This window comes from Bacillus rossius, chromosome 1 (assembly GCF_032445375.1).
Source record: "Bacillus rossius redtenbacheri isolate Brsri chromosome 1, Brsri_v3, whole genome shotgun sequence".
In the NCBI taxonomy this organism is placed as follows: domain Eukaryota; kingdom Metazoa; phylum Arthropoda; class Insecta; order Phasmatodea; family Bacillidae; genus Bacillus; species Bacillus rossius.
The window spans coordinates 370280809-370304004 of NC_086330.1; the positions used below are offsets into that span (position 1 = coordinate 370280809).

General features: G+C 37.8%; 1 protein-coding gene across 2 annotated transcripts; it reads left to right on the forward strand.

Moving 5' to 3' along the window:
- The first annotated feature begins 541 nt into the window (after positions 1-541).
- LOC134528444 (CTP synthase) lies at positions 542-21424 on the forward strand. Of its 2 annotated transcripts, XM_063362057.1 has the most exons (13): positions 542-794; positions 2615-2785; positions 3856-3941; positions 4441-4572; positions 5145-5309; positions 6436-6590; positions 9030-9162; positions 13904-13992; positions 14072-14209; positions 15590-15753; positions 17915-18022; positions 18986-19198; positions 20560-21424. In XM_063362057.1, exons 1-13 carry the CDS (start codon positions 629-631, stop codon positions 20601-20603), a joined length of 1764 nt encoding a protein of 587 aa, XP_063218127.1. In that variant the 5' UTR covers positions 542-628; the 3' UTR covers positions 20604-21424. The 2 variants fall into 2 exon arrangements, with proteins under 2 accessions (XP_063218127.1, XP_063218126.1); XM_063362056.1 differs by having other exon boundaries at positions 548-794; positions 18986-21424.
- The last annotated feature ends 1772 nt before the right edge of the window (positions 21425-23196 follow it).

The window sequence follows — 23196 nt, forward strand, 5'->3', positions numbered from 1 at the left end:
TGGTGAGAGTGTTTTGTAGCGGGACTAGATTAAAGGTAGTTCTCACCAACTCGTGTATACTAATTTTCCGGAGTCTCCCATCCTCCACACGGCCGAGCGGCCTTCACAGTCAAGGAAGAGCCATTCAGGGTAGATTCAAGACGTGTACCTGGCGGGGCACGCGGGGGCAGAGTACCCACGACCCAACACCAACGGCCTAGCAGCCCGCTAGCCTGGCGCCCCTCCGGACAACAAGAGCACCGCGACGCCCGTAGCGCCCGTCAGGTACCCCCCGGGCCTTTCACATAGGTCGGGTGACGGCACCACAATTAAAATAATTTTAACTATAACAATGCTGGCGATGATTATAGTTTTATTTCAAAGAAAAAAGGATTAATTAAAAGTTTTACCACCCAGCCATTTACATTTTTTCGTTTATTTATTAAAGCTTATATTTAAGTTAGGTATGTAGTGTTCTTTCTTGAGTAAAAAATGTATTCGAGGTTCTTCTTTATTTAATACATTAATTTCAATTTTATTATTTTTTCTTGGCCGACGGCAGTTTGGCGTGGCGCCAAGTCGGTGCTTTGAGCGGCGTGTAGAGTAGTGTGCACGCTTATACTTTGAATAATTAAATATTACAGAAAGAATGAAGTATATTCTTGTAACAGGTGGCGTTATAAGCGGAATTGGTAAAGGTGTAATTGCTAGTTCGTTTGGAACGATTCTGAAATGTTGTAATATTCCAATTACGTCTATTAAAATTGATCCATACTTGAATGTCGATGCTGGAACATTTTCGCCGTATGAACATGGTATAAATTAAATATTTAAATTATCAACGTTTACATGTAATATTTTATTACAAAAAAGTGGCCAGATATTTGTTTTTATATTGCTGTTAAATTTGTAAATTTAGGTTAGATTTACGTTGTTCCACTTAAAATTTAATATAGTATTGTCAGTTATTATTTAGTTTAATTATTATTTAGTTTTAATTTTATTGAACCTATTTTGCAAGTTCTGTACGGAGCCAGTTTTAGTTCTGTCATGTGTGAAATAACATTTTGAAAGTTGCATGCATGGTTATGATTAGAATGAGGATAATTTTGTGATTAAGGACCTTTTAGAAAGTATTTAGAATAAAAAAATTTTTTTAGCAGAAAATGGTGAAAGTTGTGATTATTGGAACTAGGTGGGTGGCAGGGGTTGTAACCTTACAGGGCTTGTAGGAGAGCTATGGATGCTTGCAGGGGAGGCTTGTTTGCAGGTGACCTGTAAAGATGGAAAAAGAATATAAGTGTGAGTGTGTGTGTGTGTGTGTGTGGGGGGGGGGGGGGTTTACCCTACAAAATAAACTGGGATGTCGAAACAACAGTTTCAGTATGTTTGTCAGTAAGGGTTGCAATGATCAGGGAGGAGTGAAAAGAAAAAAGGCATACTGCACATTGATCAGGCCAGTGATGGAGAATGCGGCTGTAATTTGGGATCCTTGTCTGGTGACGGAGGTATCGGAGCTGGCATGGGTGCAGTGTAGAGCAGCAAGGTGGGCGATGTTTGTGTGGAGGAGAAGAAAAGGGCAAGAGGAGGAAATTAATATTCCATCTGAGATGATTAAGGAGTTGGGGTGAGAAGCATTACAGAGGGGAGGAAAGTGGAAAGGTTGGGTGTACGGATGTGGGTATAGAGAGCGGAGATATCACGGGGAGAAGCTCTGGAGGGAATGGAGGTGGACGGAAAGAGGAAGGCATGGCTTCCTAGTAAGGTCATGGAGGGAGTGGAATGAGCTGGAGGAATGATTATGGGGAGTGAGAGATACAATGAACCCGAGGAGATGACTAAAATGTCGGAGGGGGGTGAGAGAGTAAGGGGAGAACTCCTAGCCAACGGGTGAAACCACAATTGCAAGAGTAACAAATCAATAAATTAATGTTTGTGTTTGTAAAAGAGATGAATGCTTGCAGGGGAGGTGGCCATGTGTTAGGTAGAGGTAATTGCAGGGGAGGTAAAGGTAATTGTTGTGTATAATGTATCTAAGTTAATCCCTTCATCCTATGGCATGATCCGGTATGATTGATCCTGTGGTACATGGTGCTTGCCATTTTAATTTAGTACTTTGAAAGATCCTGGATACAACAAAAATAATACAATACGTACAAACAATGTTAGGAAGTAAAAAAAAAAATTATTTTCAGATTTGCATTTGATTTGATAATACAATCATTATTCATTGTTTCATCACAATTCTTGTTGTATCCAGGTTCTTTCGATGTATTAAATTAAAATAGCAAGCATCATGTACTACAGGATTAATGTTTTCAGGATCATGCCATTAGGATCGAGGGATAGACTTGGATATGCAATATGAAACTTTTACCGAGGTTAACATGCGGGTAGGAGATTGTGAATGTTTCCAGGGGAGGTAAACAAGATTTTACTAGAAGTATGAATGTTTCTAGAGGAAGATAAGAATCTGATATGATTGTATGATATACGTGGATGCTTCCAGGGGAGGTGAACATGCTCATAGAAGAGGTATTATTGTTTCCAGGGGTGGATAAAATGCTTCCAGGGGAGGTGAACATGCTTCTAGGAGAGGCATGAATGCTTCCAGGAGAGGCATGAATGCTTGCAGGTGAGGTTTACGTGCTGGACGACGGCGGGGAGGTGGATCTGGATCTCGGCAACTACGAGCGCTTCCTGGACGTGACGCTGCACAGCGACAACAACATCACCACGGGCAAGATCTACCAGCACGTCATCACCAAGGAGCGCCGCGGCGACTTCCTGGGCAAGACCGTGCAGGGTGAGCTTGGGGGGGGGGGGGGGAGATGCCCCTGGTAGATGCCCCTGTAGTTGACAGCCTCAAGTTGCATACAGCTTACACACCTTGTCTTAGCACAGTTAGCAGTGAACGTTGCATGGCCATGCTTACAGTGCCATCAGGGTTCTAACTGGGAACAAGTATATTGTGGATTGTACGTATGGTTTGAGATTGAACCTCGCTTTGCCAAGTTAAAGGTTGTCCACTCATTCGCCTTGTTTGCTGATGAGACCAAACTTGTTAGTGTTACCAATGACAAATGTTATCAATTGTTAGTAAAAAATATTGTTTATTTTTTATTTTTTTAATGTATTGGAGTATGTTTTGGCTCAACATTATCTCGAGTATTGTTTTTTCATGAATGGGGAACAGACACGCTGCAGGCAAACAAGGGCCTAAATTATCCAGGCCGAGCAGTGAAACATGTCAGGTTGATTGGGAGTGAACTATGTGTCACTATGTATCACTGCATATACTGATTGTGATGTTGCGTGATGTGTTGAAGTCTATACCCTGTTCTCTCTTGGGAGCAGGGCAGTACTGTTTTTGGGTCATTGTGTTAGGCATGTTTCAGCTTAATCAGCCATTTAACCTTGTCTTCCTTTGAACATGTTGGAATTGCAATGAAAATCGTTGGAATTGCAATGAAAATCCTTTTGTTCTACGTTTTTAATATTTTGAAGCTGGTGTGTACCTACCTACTTTAGGTATCACCTTTTTTTTGGAAAGTAAAGTTTTATTAAAATTGTATTATGTATTTGTACATGTTTTATGTTTTAAAAGTAATTTGGATTACACTTTGTTATATCTTTTGGAATAAAATATCACCATCATCATTAGAAGTTATGAAATATGTGTCGTGTAGCTTTTAACATTGCAGGCCCTACCCTCCTCAGCTTTTATAAGTATTTTTTGAGAAGTTAAATACATTAGGGTTTGTCGTTCAGGTGGATCAGCTGTTTGAAACAAGAGAGAGTGTGTGTGTCTGCGAGCCTTGTGGACTAGTTTCACGGCCGTGACCCCCACAGCCTGAGAGTCGTGTCGCGTTGCAGTTGTTCCGCACATCACGGACGCCATCCAGGAGTGGGTGGAGCGCGTGGCCCACCAGCCGGTGGACGGCGAAGGAACGAAGCCTCAGGTGGGTGGCTCTTCGCGTCGCGAGTGGTATCGTGCGCATACTCTTGCCGTGAGCATGTCTATTTTACTCTATAATGCCTTCATGTTTCATCTCTACTTCTCTGAATTTTTATTTTATGTAATTCCGCAGGTTAGTGATGCTTGAATATTCATAACTGTATCAGTGAGAATAACTTCACTTGAATTGCAAATGTGATATATCGGTTCGGTGTACCAGCAACTCCAAGCGTAGAGGTGGTATGTGATTATAGTTATTGTATTATGTTGTAAATGTCTGATGGGGATGTCTTATTGGATTTTGAATTAATTCGAACATGATTAGAGAATATGCCGACATAAATCTAAATTATTCAGAAAGTTAGCTGCGGTGACATGAAGATGAAGCCATGCAGTGCAGTATGCATAGGGCCTGATCTTGTTCAAGTTCAGCGTTGAGGGTCGGGTATGCGTTTGCAGTGAGCAGTCAGTCTGTGAGCCTGATTGGTGCGTTTGCCTGGCAGGTGTGCGTCGTGGAGCTGGGCGGCACCATAGGCGACATCGAAGGAATGCCGTTCGTGGAGGCGTTCCGGCAGTTCCAGTTCCGAGTCAAGAAGGAGAACTTCTGTTGCGCCCACGTATCCTTGGTACCGCAGGTTAGTGTGTCCTCGGATTGGCTCTCTGTAAGTCAGCGATTATAATTGGAGCTAGGCTGATGTTAGTCACAGTCTGCCTCGTGCAAGACGATTTACGTATTCTGTAAGCACCTTGATCTTACCTGAAACATTTTAATAAAATACTCTGTGGCTTCATTGTGGTTACAACTGCTCCCAAAGTTACGAGTTACGGACTACCTAAACAACTTTCTTTTAACTTTCTCATGATCTGGCGAAAATGGCCAACAAAATTTAATTGTCTTGATTTATACTCTTCAAGAAAAAATTTTATAAATTGAAATTGTAAATTTTTGAAGTGGTGTTTAAATAATATTTCGTATAGCAGCAAGTACATTTGTTTCATGTTCAGTGTGTCAAGTTCTGCAGCGCTCAATGAAACACATTAGTATCATTAAAAAGGTTGACGTTATGCACAAGTTGACTCAATTTCTAAAGTATGGTGAGTTTGTACCGTTGCCTCAACGTCAACCGTTATTAGCGAGCTGACAGTAATTCGTGGTCATGCAGGCGACCATGCGTGCAAGTGACGGAGGCTGCTGCGCGTGTTGCAGCCCAAGTCGACGGGCGAGGCGAAGACGAAGCCCACGCAGGCCAGCGTGCGCGAGCTCCGCGGCCTCGGGCTGTCCCCGGACCTCATCGTGTGTCGCAGCGAGAGCCCCATCGACCTGACGGCCAAGGCCAAGATCTCCAACTTCTGCCACGTGGGGCCGGACCAGGTGCGTCCCGCAGTGCTCTCGCTCTCGGTGTCCGAGTTCAGTAAGAACATGCCAGTAGTGGTAAGACAATATATATATTACACACTAATGTAATAGAAGGCAGGTTTTTTTTTAACAATATTAAAATATGAAACTAATATTTATGTATACATCATACGAAGGAATATTTCTTGCAAATGTGTAAGTAAATTGAGTGGATTCTGTAATGTAGTAAAAATTAAAAAAAAATAACATATCTTGAATTACATACTTTTGTAGGTATTAATTGCTATATTCATACTTTGATATTCAGATCCTACTTCTGTAACATCTCACAGCCAGTGTTTTTGCTATAGAAACATTAACGCCAAGGCAGGTGGATTGTATTTCAATTTGATCCCAAACTTTATAGGAGGAAAATTATTCTATAGTTTATATCATACAACTTTGGCAATGCTGGACATAATATATATTTCTTGCTACAGTTGGTTAATGTACGAGGACATGTTTTAAAAACAATCGGATTTATTTTGAATTTGATCTCCCTGCTTGTATGTATGCAAGTAATTATTATCGTATATACAGAATGTTATGATGAAAGTTCTTTAATCCGGCGTTCTATGTCTAAGCATATATGAAGAGGCTTGCGATCTGATTTTTTTTCCTTTGGTGGATCCCTGCTGTGATCTTGGTCATGAGATCGCATCACTGCGCTGTGGTGTTTTTAGATCTGTTTAGAGATTATCGTGACTGACTTCATTTCACTACAGTGTTTCATGTTTTTTTAGCAGGTTGCAATTAATGTTTTACGAGGGTGTATTTCAGTAATGATTTTATTGAAGATGACCAATACTCATCTGTATTTTATCCCCTAGACAAGATTATTACATTTTAATAATATGATTGGGTTGGTTATTTATTTTTAAACAATATTTACGTTTGATGATCTGGAAAAATCGCTAAATCTGCGTAGGCAGTGTCCAGAACATGTCAGATTTAAGACAGTTTTATCATGAACCTCATTTAAAGGATTTATTTTTATATCCCGACAAGATGGTTCACATAAATGACAGTTCAGTGTAAGGACCAGACCAGCAGGTTTACCAGCGTTGCCGGCAGCGTGCGACGTGCTCTGACGTGTCCACAGGTGATCTGCATCCACGACCTGCCGTCCATCTACCGCGTGCCCATGGTGATGGAGAGCCAAGGCATCGTGCAGTTCTTCAACGACCGCCTGCAGCTCGACATCCCCATGCCCCCCCCTCTGCGCTTCATGCACAAGTGGCGCAGCCTGGCGGAGCGGTGAGCAACTACTGCCGTCTAGAGGCGAGATTTGTATCGTTTCATTTATAGCCCAATTTCATTTTTAAAATGAGAATTCTTTGTTAGTTTTTATTTTTATAAAAGCTGTGTTGTAATACTTACCCCACCAGAGTAGTGGTAAAATTTATATGCCGCATTTTTATGATAAAATAATTTGTAATAAATTTGTCAAAATCAGACATTCAGATTAATAATAATAATACTACAAGAGATGCACAATAAAACATATTAAATTAATTTATCTGAACCATGTATTTTTATTCCATTTTTTGTTTGGAAATGACAATACTTAAATTTCAAATGCTATTTGTATTAAGTTTTCGTTAAATGCTTCTTAATTCTGTGATATAACTTGCTTTTCAGTGCTCTATGATTGATTGTATTAACTTGCATTTCAGTGTTATGCAGTGTTTTGACATGTTTTAGCTGTTATTTCGATTTTATTGCAATCTTGTCCTTACCGATACAGCATATTGGATTTTGGAAATTTCACATTATGTATCAGTAAAGCCTGTGATTCACCAAAAAATGTTAAGATATTGAAAATCTATCTTATAGATGTTATATCAATATGTTGACGTGTGTACATACATATAGTAGAACCCGTTTATAGTGAACCCGCCTATAAAGAATTCCCGTTTATTGTGAATTTCCGTCTCAGTCCCGGCAAAATAATGTGAGGTTATGTATTAATTTATTGGATATAGCGCACAACTTTTGTCAATGTTGATACGTTTTCCCGTGTACCACGAACAAATTTTGCCAACATAATGCACATTTATCTCAAATATTTTCATATAATTACAAGTTTTTTCACAAAACGTCTATTCTGGATCATATTGAAGTTTTTCTCCGCAATACGCTACTCGAATGTCCACTGTTCATATCATAAACAAGTTGTATTCGAGTGGCCTCGGTAGGCTACGTGTAGCAATTAATTGGTGATCAGTTTCGTGAAAATAAAAAATAGTTTTCCCTGCATAGTTAAAGAATGGGCGAACGCGTGTACATTTAATATGTTATCAAAATTAATCATAAATTACCTCCACACAAATACGTAGGTACATTCTAGCAGCAAATTCAATATTTTTAAGTCTCATTTTTATCGTTCACGTTTCCGACATTTTGATTGAGCATAGTTCGTAAGACTACCACTAGATAGAACTCTGTGGACTCCATAGAAAGTGAGAAAATTTTGTTCCAGCTTTAGAAACTGCGATACTAAATGATGCGTCAGACTCGTTATTTTTCGTTTATTTACTTTTGACAGTAAAAAGAATTTCGTGTTATTAAGCTGCAAATGTGCTTCATAAAAAAATACGTACATAAAAATGGGTGAAAAACGCGGTAAAAAACGTAAGGCATTATCTGTGCGAGATAAACTGGACATTATTGAAAAGGTATACTCCAACCCCACTGTCCCGCACGTGTTAATAGCAAAGGAACTGGGAATTGCAACATCCACATTAGGTACAATGTTAAACAAGCTGAACAATCTTCTTTCTCAAGCTGCGAAAACGTCAGAGAGTATTAAATGCCTGAAAAAAGGATAATACGCCGATGTCCACAAGAACCATTAGGTAATAGAAAGTTTGTACATGTGTAGTTCATTAAAAATAATATCTGCATTTGCTCATAAAACTGTTGCTTTAAGTATTTTCATTCGTTCTTTTCTTGGCTTAGGCCTATGTGTAGTTAAGATTTTGCTTTTGAGTAATTATTGCCAATATAAAAGTTTTCCCAGATATAAAGTTTCCCCTCTATAGTGAACATATAAACTACTCCCTTCAGATTCGTTATAACAGGGTTCTACTGTACTTCATCCTGTTTTGTAATTAATTTTTATGGCCTTCGGTTTATGTTTCTTTGCTGTCAGTTTAGATTTAGGCCATAATTTTAAAAGAAAGCTTGACTGTATCAATGTGAAAATTATTTATTTTTGTACCATGGTTGCTTTATGAATTATTTTTGCAATTTAAAATTCAATACAGTATTGTCTTTTACATAGTGGGTAGATTATTTTTAGTACTTAAGCATTTTCAAATTTTTCTCACTTATTACTATTTATTATGATTTTATAAATATATTTTAACATGCATTAAAATATATTTTTTTTAATTTTTAATAAATTTGTAATATATAAACTTAAATAAGTTATATGAAGTTTAATAAATTTAAATATTGGTTGGGCAATAGTTTATTATCAAGGACACTATATCATGTCGGCCTTGGCACTATCAGAGTATAATCATCAGCAGCATTGAAGTCTTAGCGAACCCAGTACTGGCTCAACTGCACGCCAGCACTCGGGATCCGTGCGGCTCCAGTCGCGGGCGGGGTTCAGACAGGCGGGAGATGTGCGTGTGTGTTTCTGCGGGTTCGCCTCGAGTCACCCTAGCCGCGTGGGGACCCCGACAGGTTCGACACTCTGCGCCGGGAGCTCACCATCGGCCTGGTGGGCAAGTACACCAAGCTGAAGGACGCGTACGCGTCGGTGAGCAAGGCGCTGCAGCACGCCGCCGTGGCAGCCGGCTACAAGCTGCACCTGCAGGTGGGCCGTCGCGGTGTACTTAAATAGATAACTGTACTTAAATAGAAACAAATTCCAATGATTAAATGCACGAATCGTAACGAAAGAATTCAATGGAAAGGACTCCATGTGTGGAAATGTTATCTACTTGAACATTATAATGTGAAATAACCGAAATAATCTTAAACGATTAAGGAAATGAAATAAATCAACATACAAAGAAATGATTCGGAAACCTAATACAACAAACAAAATCACTTGATACAAATATAAATGAGATGATTTGTACCCTACTGTACTTAAATAAATTAAACGAAGTAAAAGAACATCTAAAAGCTTTAAAAGAACTGCTGTTGTATTTCTGCTGGGAAATCGCAAACTTTTAAATTTCTCGGATGGAAAAATTTAATAGGGCCGTGGAAAAATTTAATAGGGCCGTGAAAATGTTTATCTTACCTCGAATGAACATAAACTCACCTTTCCTTCAGCATTCTGGCATTTCCGGCACGTGGCGCATAGCAACTGCAACCGTGTTTAGCGTGAGAGGATAAAGAATAGCAATTGGGTAGCGACTTTCTCCCTCTACCGCAACCCATGGTAATTTAAAACGCGTGTCGTATTCCTTACTTCCGCTAGGAAGGTTCACCAGTAAACAGCACTCAAAAATGGCGTAAATGATGCTGTTTGTAGGCACCTGGAGTAGTTTTTTCAACTTAGCTGTGGACAGCGATCAAAAACAAAATGGCATTAGTGACACAGATCGTAGTCACGACAACCAGTTTTTCAATTAACCTCTTTTCGCCTTGCTAGACAAACTAACAATTCCCGATGGCTTTCAAAAATTCACTTGTATCTCGCACTAAAAAGTACAGTATTTTTAATGAATGTGTTTGTCATTACAGTGCAGTGTTTTTCTTGACCACAACTTTTATGAAACAGTATAGATGTTCACTAAATTTTTTTCTTCGTCCCCTTGATTATGGTAATCAATGTGCGTTCATAAATATTTTTAGTGGCGAACTGTTACAAAGGTTTAACTTATAAAGCTGATAAGTGAAGTATTTAGAAATGCAGGGCAGGAAATTCATCTAGCCTATCAACCAGGCATGGGGCAAGTTCTGTGTAATGTAGTGCTTCTGTGCTCTTTTCACCTTATTTTTATCTCTCCTGTAGATATTAGATATTAGATACTGGCATGTTTTTGGGCGGATTTCATAAAAGAATCTAGGAGAAGTATCAAAGGTGGCAAAATAAGCAGGGAAAGGAGGCTGAGTATGTGGTTTTCTTGTCTATTTTATCTGTGTATGTGAGAAATGTCTGAAAAGTGTAGGATATAAAAATGTGAGCAGTCATTATTGACATGCTGTTCAGAACTGGAAGAAGTCACTATTCACACGATCATAGGAATAACAGTGTGTATGAGAGTTGGGCACGATTACACCGCATGATACGCTGTAACGTACAGTAGATAATTTTTAATGTGTGCTACGGGAGTGACGGTAGTCTAACAAGTACAAGCATCGGAGCCCAGCCGCAGCATAGAGGAGGGTGAGCGAACTGCTGACTGTCCGTGCCCTGAGGGGTCCATCAGGGAGGGCCAGTGCGTGTTCCCATGTGCACACGCTGCGCCCAAGGTTATTGTTTTTGTTGCATTAACAGTATATAATGTTTAAAGGTATTTTATTTATTAAGTCCAAAAATACACACAAATAATACCAATAATTTTTGTTTCAAAAGGTAAAACAACAATATTTTTTGGGAGACTGGGGAGTGGGGTTAAAATGGGCCTCCCCCGATTTTACGAAGGTAGGGATTTTACAAATGCAACCCGTGGAACTGTTAGCATACGTGAAATTGGGGTTACAGTGTATATGTGATAGTCTGCACTCTCTCATGTTAAGTGTTACTCCGGGTACGACGTCAGTTGTCGGTTTGCTACATTTCTGTCTCGCATTTGGGTCATGGTTTTTGATAGTTAATTTAAAGTTTATACAAAATATGATTTTTATTTCATGTTTATTTACTAGTAGTTATATGGGGTAAACTAAAGTTTAGTTCAAATGCAAAGTTAGAATATTTGTTTAATGTGTTAATTTTCTTATAGAAACTTTTTAAAACCTGTTTTTTTTTCCAATGTTTTTATTCACCTTTATAATGCAAATAAGAATTAATTTATTGAATAATAAATTTATATTCTTTGTTTTTATGTGATGTATTTTTGGCATGGCTTAAGCATTTTTGGTATTTTGATAGGATAGTATACATTTAAATATTCTTTAATTTAAAGTTAAAGTATTTGTTGAAGGAATGCATACAGGAAATTAGGTACATATGTTCTAGGTGAGTTTTAGACTTTTTCTTAGGGATATGCGAAAGTGACTTTATCCACACGAAATGAAAGTGAAAGAAAATTTATCAAGTTTCGCGAAAGTGAAACGAAAATGAATTTTTCTATGAGATTAATATATTCTTAACGAAAGTTAAAGCGAAATTTTTTAATTAACAAAGAAAAAAAGTGCCCCAAAATTTGCTCTTCAGTAATAAATTCTATTACATAAATCATTTTTGTAACTTTTGATGTATATATAAATATTACTATTTAATATAGTCAACATCCGCCCTAGACCACACAACACAGCCCCATGTCAGTCGTAAATTTCAAGAATCAATCCAGATCTTTCAGCGCACAGACTATTTCCTTTACAGTCGTAATGTCGCAGTCTATGATAATATATTTATCACGTGCATGGTACTGATGAAAAAACACGTGACTACTGCGGAACGGCCGTCATCTTGCACCACTGTCACACATGGCTAGCTCAGGAAGCTGTAAACCAGGCAAGGGACATGGTCAAAACAAAACATAACAAATGGTTGCTGCCAAGTGACTTGTTGACCTTTTTGTCTAATTGGCTGTATATTATGAGGATTTTATATGCCAGTCAGAGTATGTAAATTTTAAATAAAGCAGACGACAATGTTTTTGTTTGGCTGTGCGCGAATAAAAGTAGGTACGTTCTTTGTTTATGTGTATACGGTAAATACTAAATAGTGTACTAACAGTTCTGGAATGTATGTTTTACGAATATAGTACCTACACTACTGTTTGAAAGCAAATGAATCAGGTAATTTTTCAAATATTGCATGATTTAGTTTTGATACCTAGGCCTACTGTAATCACGGTTGAATTTTGTTTACTTTATCTGCCATGTTTGTTCAAATTATGATTTTACCGTATTTTCATTAACGTGAGTTTTTTTCATCACCACGTAAATTAATCTTAATGGAAATCTTTTTTCTAATTAATGTCTTTATATGATTTGCATATGTTATTACATTATTAGTAATAACAAGCAAATCATATAAAGACATTACAGTAGAATCCCAGTGCTAAGTACTTACAGGTACCTCAAGTTTTTGTACTTAGTACTGAAACATGCATACATATCTTTACAAAGAGAAAAAAATATATATAAAAAAATAGCTACAGGAGAGCCGCAATGCCATATGTATTCGCAACTGCGACTTGCTTTTTTCCCCTTGTCTAGTTCTCTGAGTATATCCACTTTTTCCTTAAGCGTGAATTGCTTTCGTTTCTTTTTATCTCCAGGATCATTCATATTGTAGCACAAATATAATGCGGTGTCTAAATAACGTAACCTGTAAATAAACTCAACAATAACAATAAACAATCCCGGCACAGACATCAAACAGTATTTTTAGCGTAGCGTAACACTTTTGTCTAAATAATTAATACTTCTCTCAAACCTCCATCTTTCGATGTATCGAATGGTGTTGTGTTGCTGACGTCGCATACTACATACGGTATAATCTATGGTTGTGCGCGCAACTGTTTGTTAACTTTGTTTTGAGAATTTAGTGGTTAGAAAATACGTTGCGGTGGTATTTGTGTATCTTTGTTATACTAAATTAATCATTTAGCTGGAAATATATTTACCAGTTTAAGTAAATTTTGGTGTAGTAATGCCACGCTACTAGTAGAATTTATACGTTATAGTGAAAATATGATACTTTAAACTGAAACCGTTTTGCATGGCGAAGATACGATTTTTGGCGGGCACTTAAAAAAAATTCGTTAAGTGAAATATACTTTATAATAAGGTACGTTATTGTACCGGTATTCTACTGTACATTTTTATTAAATTACGATTTCTTTTTCAACTAGAACAAACGAACTTCGGTAAGCTATTGAACTTTCGTTTGGCTCGAAATATTTCGCTAAAAACGAACTTCGACAGATGAAATTCTTACCGAAATCGAAAATGAAAGTAGCAAAATTTCGATTTCGGTATCGGTATACCGAACATTCGCACAACCCTACTTTTTCTCAATTTACACATTTTTCTTTGTGCCCTCTGAAAAGTGTAAATAAGGGATTTTGCTGTCTACGAATCAGTTGTACCAACAGAAAATTTTTCAGACTTCAAAAATTTTACTGATTAAAAAAAAAAGACAGTTTTTTTTATTTATTTGCATTTTACTTTACTGTATTATGGATTCATTTGACTATAATTTGCTTAAAATTTACTTGCGGACTTATGTGAATCGTGGGGGATAAAAGTTTTTCTATGTGTTTAGGTTTGATTAAAAAAATATTTAATGTTTGTGAATACTTGTATATTCGTTACAATATTTAAAAATGGTATTTCCGGAGGACTGGAGAGAGTGACCAGCGTATCCCTAGTTGTTAACGGTCGTGAATGGGGACGTGAAGAGAGGCTGAGTAGGAGAGTTGTTGCAGTACATCGAGGCGGCGGACCTGGAGACGACCACCAAGACGGACAACCCGGTGCAGTACCACGAGGCCTGGCAGCAGCTCTGCAAGAGCGAGTGAGTGCCCCCCGCGCTGTCCAGCTGGCCGGTGCCGTGCCGTGCCGTGGCGAGGCGTGACGCGAGTGTGTGTGCGCAGTGGCGTGATAGTGCCGGGAGGGTTCGGGCAGCGCGGCATGGAGGGCAAGATAGAGGCGTGCCGCTGGTGCCGCGAGAGCCACAAGCCGTTCCTCGGCATCTGCCTGGGGCTGCAGGCCGCCGTCATCGAGTTCTCGAGGTAACTGCTCCCTGGACCCCGTGCCTCGCCGTCGAGACTGGGGCTTGCTCCCCGAATATGTAACTACTTACTGGACAGCATGTGAGCTCTTGTTTAACTCCGCTGATTATACTGTACACTACAGGAGGCATGGCCTGTGGTGTATGCGGAATCTCTTACTAGTAATGTGCCTATACCAGTCCACAGAATGATTCGTTTTAATAAAGTAATGAAAGTACTGTGATGTGTTAAGTATATTGTATGCCATGTTAATTACAATATCACTTAGTGAACACAGAATTACAATATCACTTACTGAACACAAACACATGAAATTAAAATTGCACATAAATTATTATTTTAGTTGAAACAAAACATTTACATACTTTGAAATGTTCAAGGATGACACAAACTTAGTTTATTACAATATTATAATTATTCAGTTTAAATAGAAATATGTTTATATCAATTTATGCTAATAACTGAAATATAAAAGTCGCACTTGTAAGACCACCAATTATATTAGATGTGCTTTTCACAGGCCTATTACTGGAAAGTTTCCATGTATCAGATAATTTACTGCAATTTGTCACAAAAATGTTCATGCATGCAGTGTTTTTTTGTAAACTGTTGTAAGTGAAAGCATACGAAAATGGTGTTGGGGCACAATGTCTCACATACATCAATATCTTATTTGTGAAGGTTTATTTACTAAGAACTAATGTGTTTTTATTATTTACGGATTTAAGTCAACTACACAGTGCATTGTTAAAATTTATTTAATTTTTTTTTTCACCTAAGTGAGAAACTGGCATAATGTCGCACTACGTTTTTTGCAACTCAATATTAGTATAAAATATGCAACTTACACTTGGATAAATACAGTAGTTACATTTTTAACTCGGAATGGACATGTTGATTTTCTTGCTTTTGTGTGCTCTTCTCTGCCCAAGAGGTCGATCACACAATCCGATCACCCTGCGAAAACTATCCTAAATATTTTCAATTGATTTGTGGAATAATGCCAGTGGAATTCTTTTTGCTGTGTTCTCAATGGTAATATTGGCCCAATTCGACAGCATTATTTTTTGTTAATGCTTTTTGCTCTGTTTGTTGAACCGACCTCCGATGGTGGATTTTGCTTGAATAATTTTTTTTCAATTTTTGAAAATGGTTTTCTGGAGAAAGCAGTCAATCCCAAACTGACAAACAGATATCAGTATGGAAAAATTTGGAATTTTTATTTAAAATTTTTATGAGAGACTTTTACTAAAGGCAAAAAAAAAACTAAATTAAATGAATATTCAAGTGCTTAACAAATGATGTTCATTAATTGATTGAACATTTAAAATGATTGTACTAGTTGGGAGTGAATGAAGCGTGTGCGCGTGTGTTGGCCAGGAACGTGCTGCACCTGCAGGATGCCAACACGACGGAGAACAACCCCGACACGCTGCACCCCGTCGTGGTGGACATGCCGGAGCACAACCCGGGCCAGCTCGGGGGAACCATGCGGCTCGGCAAGCGCGTCACTGTGTTCAGTAGCGACATGACCTCCATCGTCCGTGAGTCCGTTCACTTCTCTTCAGAATACGGTTACACAGTACAACCCTGTTTTAGCATTCTCCAAGGGACTGGCTGATGAAAACTTATTAACAGGAAAAAATTATTTAAAGGGAAATAGTACAGATCAGTTGCTACATTAAAAAAAAAAAAGGCTAAAATGATGTAGTTACGTTATGCACAATTTGTTCAGCTTTCTCTTTTAAAATTTGACCATTTGTGGGATTTGCATTACCATAAATATTAGTTTGTTGGTTAAAAGTTTTGCATGCCTTTTAAATGTTTATAATGGAAGTAAGTAATTATTCAAAATATTGAATTACCTTTTAAGTTACCATGAAGACCACACATTGGAGACCCTCAGAGGCCCTGGTGCAACCTGTGCCGTGTTTGGATTTCTAATTTTATTTTTTAATGGTGGTAGATACCTGTAGGGAGGCCCTTAGGTCTTTCGAAATCATTGCACTTTTTGATGTAAAAAAATAAATACCGGGACAGAATGTGCCTTATTTGCGTGTTAAGCTCTGTACAGTGATGCACCCGGGTGGTACATAGATCCAGCGGATAGAACTGACTTCAGCACACTTAGCATTCTTGGTATACTGGTGTTAACCTCTGCAGTTATGTATTTGCACCATTCTTTAATTTTGCTTAAAAGTTACTACAAAATTTATAAATATTAAATAAACTTTTTATTGCAGTAATACCATCACTCAAAACCAATTCCCCCCAACCCCCATCCCGCGGATACAATTTTCCATGACGTTTTTTATGCTCAACGCAAGTGTGTACATATCCTGAGCTTTTTTATAATATTTTAGGTTTTTTTCCAGCATGCGTAGATGATCGCTACTGCAAACATTAGGCAGTCATTGCAATGTCTTACAGAAAAACAAAAACACATAGCACAATCCACATGCAAGATGTCTGTCATTCCTTTAAGCAGTAGCAGGTCAACCAACCTTGGAGCTTGAAGGAACCCGTGCATTATGCAGCGTTGCCATGCAGAGTTGTCAAGTTTTGAATAAGCCTTGTAACATGATTTTTAAACACATGTTTTACAAGAAATTGTGCACAATTTATGGGTAAATACGGTATAAGTCAAAAATGGGAAAATTAGCAAGACGAGTAAACTAAAATGTTCATCATTATGTCCGCTATATAAAATTTTTACCACAGTGGTAAACAAACAATGAAACTAAATAAGCTCCTCACATTGCTGTACCAGATACGTCACGTGTCACACGATCAGGTCAACGAATGGCTAGTGGTTTGTTTTTGTTGTGTATTCGTATGTTATGCCTTGAATGAGGAAAATGTTGTACAGATGGAACAGCCTAAGAAAGAAGACATGCAAGCAGATTATTGGTCGAAAAATATTTTGTAACATTGTGCTGCATGTTTGTGATTGTTTTGAAACAATTGTCTAAAATTTTAACTGTAATTAAAGTATGTATTCAGAAATTTAATCTTGATGCTTGTGTAAGAAGGTATTTAGCGAGATTTTTTGTGCCGTTATTATGTCTAGGAACTATAAAAGAACTGTATGGACAGGGGTTCAGGTCGTCATTCAGAACTGTTTCCATGTGAAACCAAAAGTGAAAAAGACCCAAATTATGTGTTTCGCAGCGTGTACCGTTGTGATATAAAATGTTCTCATTGTTGGAAGAACAATGTTTCTATTTACGTGAAGTGTTTTAAACACATTAGTAATGTGAAATCTGCTGAGAGAAAAAAAAAATTAAACAGCTTACAATGCAACAGATATGAAGAATGGTATGGTTCCTATCTTCAAGAAAAACAGCAAAATTTTGTGTTTTTATTATTTCAATGTGTACTTTAAATAGTTCTTTATGTATTTAGTAATTTTTATACAGATATGCATGCATTTATGTGTTAAGGATAATGCTGGACTTATGGTGCATGTTTTAGTAACACTGTTTGAATCATTGCATATGATATGATTTATGGACATATGGAAAATTTAATTTTTTTAATTATTACTGATGGCATTCTTGCCAATTTGGCAGCTATGATACGAGCTACTGAGTCCGTCATGTGGAAAAACAGAATCATTTCTTATGTAAAAGGATTGATGTTAAGTATTGCATTTACAACTTGATCGCCGGAGCGTGGAGGTGCGACTGCCGTGCGTGTGTGCAGGCCAGCTGTACGAGAAGAGAGACTGCATCGAGGAGCGACACCGCCACCGCTACGAGGTCAACCCCAAGTACGTGCCCGATCTCGAAGCCGCCGGCATGAAGTTCGTAGGTGAGAGCTGCAGCCCTGGAGACAGACTTTTCTAACTTCCCTTAAGTTAAACCTTTTGGGGACCAAGTAAAGAAAGATAACATATTTTTAGGGCCCCCCAAAACGAGGTTAACTGATTTGATTTGGTGTTGAAATAAGGGAAAAGCATTGCAAACTTTTCTCTGAAAAGCATTTGAAGCATTACAAAAATTGGGTGTAAAAATGTTAGGGTTTGTTCTAAAATTAGGTGTGAAATGTTCATTATTTCTTTCCCCTGATCCCCTTACCATTACCGTATTAACCCTTGAATGGGTCACAGACTTTATGCTGATTTTTTTCTTTATGAAAATGTACTGTGATCCATATGCGAAAATTTCTATTTTAGGTATAAAAAAAAATTAACATTGCACTGTTGTGGTTGCTTGTGTTTTCAAATAACATTGTCTGTGTTGGTTTTTAATAAATATGTGACGAGTAAATATCAATTGTTTAATTAAAATATCTCAGCAGTGAACTGCGCTGTTAAGCTGAGTCTGTCGCCTGTCGTGCGGCTACCCAGCCGGCCGCGGCAAGTGACAGGACTGTCTGCACTCGGCAAGACGGGGAATCTACAGTGTTATGGTTCACCCTCCCTCTGTCGTCGTAGTGAACTGGCACCATGCGCAATTATCACGTCTACCTCAGCAGGTTTTTGTGACGCAACTGTGTTCAAACATTGTTTTATGTGTTGAGATTTCCTACGCTTTCAACGGCAACATTTCATTCATGACGAAACTGCTCTAAGGGGCGTGCTTGTTTTTATTGAAGAAACTGACAAAAAAATTGACAAGGAAATAGCCTGCGGTTTTTCCTCTCTCGGGGATGACGGGAATAAAAACATAGTCATTTCTTTGTATTTTTTGTTGGACAGTGGTATGGTGTGGTTGTAGAGGGAGGGGGGGGGAACGAAGGAAGTCAGTGTGTGACGACGAGCGCGGGTTGCAGGCCACGACAGCGAGAAGGTGCGCATGGAGGTGATGGAGCTGGAGGGGCACCCCTTCTACGTGGCGGTGCAGTACCACCCGGAGTACCTGTCGCGGCCCCTCAAGCCGTCGCCGCCCTTCCTGGGGCTGGTGCTGGCCTCGTGCGGCAAGCTGGGGGCCTACCTGGCCCGCGGCTGCCAGCTGTCGCCCCGCCAGCTCTCCGACGACGACACGGGTGAGCGGGCGGCCCCGAGTCCAGATGTACCTACTTGCTGTTTCCACTACGCATTGTAGGTGCGGATGTGTTGGGTCATTTGTGCGATCCATGTGTGTTTAGGGGCTTGCAAGTTAGTTGGTGTAATTATTTCTTTGAGGGACCACTTCAACTCTACTAGGTGCAGGATGCCACTCTCGGGGAGAAAGTAGCGATTTTTATGACCCGTGGGATCCAGCCTGTCTTCTTGTTAATGCAATAAAACCCAGTTGCTATGACCTTGTTTCATCACGACAACCTCTCTATTTCAACTCCTTTTTGAGGAACCGAAAAATAGTTACTCCAAAATTGGAATGAAATTGGCTGAAAATTAATTTTAAGCACATTTAACTGGGATTCTCTTGGCAAGCGATGTACTGTACTTGGCAACTTAGCACAAAAGACATGCCCTCCATCAAGTTTAATCTTTTATCCCTCCTTTCACAGTTAATGGTTCCATGGTGCTGGGTTAACTGCACGCCGACCGTCCACCCATCACCCGTCAGTCTAGCATTGCGTTATCGCATGCTTTTGGACATGCCACCCTCTCTGATACTTGGATTTGCACGATTTGGATTTCTCTTGGCTTTGACTAATGGTTGTGATGACTTAAGTCTTCAATTAAGTTGTGTGTTAGAAATGATTTTGTGAACAGTTTTGACATTTTTTTTAAAAGCAATATAATAATCATAGTAATGGATTTCTGAGTTGTGTAAAATTTGTAGATAGTAGGGTTGTGCAGAATTCAGGAAATTCAGGAAAGGTTTTAGGCTTGCTAGGCCAGAAAATATATTTTGGGGATTTTTTAGGGTTATTAATGTGAAGGGTTTTTATTTTACGCTACATTCAGCAACATTAATTGAGAGGAAACTACTAATAAAAAGTAAGCCTGTCCAAAATTTCAAATACAAATCATAAGCTATTTGATTTAACCTTGAATATTAACACTTCAAAGTAATAAATATTTGTTTCCTCACGAATAAATTTGACATAGTATTCCTCAAGGTTTTTGTTTACCAAATAAGTCGTTTGTGCGATTTAAATATATATTTTTTTTAATGTTTTAGTGGGACTGCATAATCAAAAACATGAACAATAAGTGACATGTTAAACATGTAACTAGTATTCAAAGTTTTTTTCATTATCGTTTCTCTAAACAGTAACAGAAAAAATGGCATGAACGATTCATTTACTTAATCACTTGTAAACAGATATTTACACTTTTCTGAAGGAATTTATGTGCTGAAAAGCCCACCTCTAATATGTTTCTACTGGCATACAAGTGTTTGTGTGCTGGTAATCTGAGAGGTGTGTGCGCTCATGCTTGTTGCCTGTGTGCGCAGACGACGACTCGGCGCAGCAGAAGGGTGCGCACGACACGGCCTGACCAGCGCCGCTGGCTAGTACGCGCCAGCTCCTTCAGTATTGGTTGTTTATCCTACATTCCTGAATAACTACTGCCCCGCGTGGGCGCTCGAAAACCGGTTTTTAGGCAATTAATTGTTAATGCGGGCAGGTCCTGCATGATATACCAGGAATTATTTTATAACATTTTTTATTTTTTATTTGCACAACGCCTGATGGTTTGTTTGCTTATCTCTCTGTCAAGACTAAAATGTTCATTACCTATCAGTTCTTAATGCTGTGAAGTCATTATTAGGGGAAAGATTATTCCGTGAATTGCGATAAAACTGAAAATCATGTCAATACATACGCCACAAAGCACCACATGCAGTTGAAATCGTGAAACTAATCTGCATTTTCAATCAAAACTTAACTCTAATGACAAATAACCTAATCTTTTAAATATTAAATTCATTGAAAGTAATTTATTTATTGTGATTTAGTATCACAGTTTAACAAAAAAAAAAATTAAAAAAAAGTTATTTTTTTAATCTTGCAACTGTTATTGGTTACTCGTTTTTCCATTATGACCATAGGACATTTTACAAACATAGAAATACGTAACAAGTTTATTTTATTTGTTTTTAAAAAATAAACATGCTTTTTTAAAATCATTATATTGAAAAAATACATCATCAAAGGTGACTATTTTGAAAAAAATTAGTCATGGAACATTTAAGTATCATATTTGTTCAATAATATGTTTTTTTTTTTTAATAAATGTATTTCATAAAAAAAAAACCAACGCAGAAATCTCCTGCTTTATAAAACAAAATGTGCCAGAAAATAAAATAATGAAATTGTCTCGAGTCATTATGAGTGAACATGTTAGTATATCCCTGTAAGCATAGTTGGGATCAAGCTTGAATCCATTAATACTAGGGATGGGGCGAATCCTGATTTCCTCGAATCCGAATCCTAACTCGAATCCTCGACTGGAATTGCCGAATCTCGAACCCAAACCCGAATCTTTTAATAGATGATGTCCACATATCTAATGTAAGTGAGATGTATTTTGCTTGCACTAAGAGTCCCTTGACTTTATCACATGTAGTTTGGTACATTTCTGGTATAAGTGTATATAAAGACAAAAATTTTTTCTTGAGAAATTTCAGTTTTAGTACAGATTAGCGGTTAGGATTTTTTCTATAAATAAGCTAGAGATCTGCGAGCCTAAAAATTTTACTTCGAGCCGAGCTCGAGCTTTTGTGGTACAGTTACACTTTTGGGAAATTATTTTTATCTTAAACTTAGTATAATGTTTGAATAAAGTATTAAAATGAAGTGGGCTTATTAATTTTGGGTAACTATTTACAGAGAGTGTTTACATTTTGCACTGCTATAAAAAAATAACATTTTTTTCCATTGAATCTTACCTGTTTCCATTGGTTCATTAGTAACTGATATCATCCAACTAACATAACCAAGTATTTGTTTGTGTAAATGTAACATATCTTTGGAAAAATTTCATCCTTGTCAATTTTTCTGGAGTCCTTACTGAGCTTCAACAAACTTAGCACCAAAAATCATGTTGTTTGAAAAGTACATTCACATTGTTTCAGCATTTCCACTTTTCAGCACAATAATTCTGAGAGAGATTTTCACAGTCTTATTAAATTCTGTTCTTTAATCTATCATGCAGAACAATAATTTGTTCTGCATGTTCAGGAGTTAAATTAACTCTACGATTGGAGATGAGATAGTGTTTCCAGCAGAAGAGAAGCATCTCTCGCTGGCAACCTGCATGGCTGGAATGCTTTAGTAAAATTGCTTAACCTCAAAATTAGTGTCATAAATATCTGTAACTGGTCATTAAAGTTTAATCAATTGAAAGTAATAAAAATAAAATCATTTTACTTCAATTTACACTTTTAAAAAAAACATACACTAGACACCTGCGAGTACTCGAAATTCGAGTTTCGAGTCGAGTTTTTTAGTAATACTCGAACTCGAGCTCGTGGCTTTTCAACAACTCGAAATTCGAGCGAGCTTTTCTTGCACTCTACCTATAGAAAAAAAAACTCTCATTATATCGGAATAAAAGTCTTACAACACTATTATCCTTTACTTTATAATGTAACATGATCGACCGTATACATGAACACATCATTTTTACGTACCCGGGATTTACGAATTTCCGTGATTAATTTTTTTTACTTCTATAATTTTCCGCATAGCATTAATGTATCACTTTCCTGCTTTATGCGGAAGTATTTCCCGCTTTATGCGGAAACATTTCCCGCATTTTACTGTAAAAAGCGTTTAAATTGTCCGGGGTCTCATCATTTACGCCATTAAATGTGTGATATAAAGTCCCGTTTAAAATTTTTATGAAAGTTCCTGCCAGTAATGGCGCACGTAAATATAAATATGAAGAAAAGACAAATGAACAACAACTTACGAAGAAATATGGATGATGTACCATAACTACAGTACAATTCCAATAGTTATCTTAAGATAATTACCATAAAAAGAACTAAAGATTCTTTGTAGATACCATAACTACTGCAGAAGCATGATAGTTACCACATTTGCACTATAGTTGCCGTAATAACCGAGATGTGTATTTACCGTGA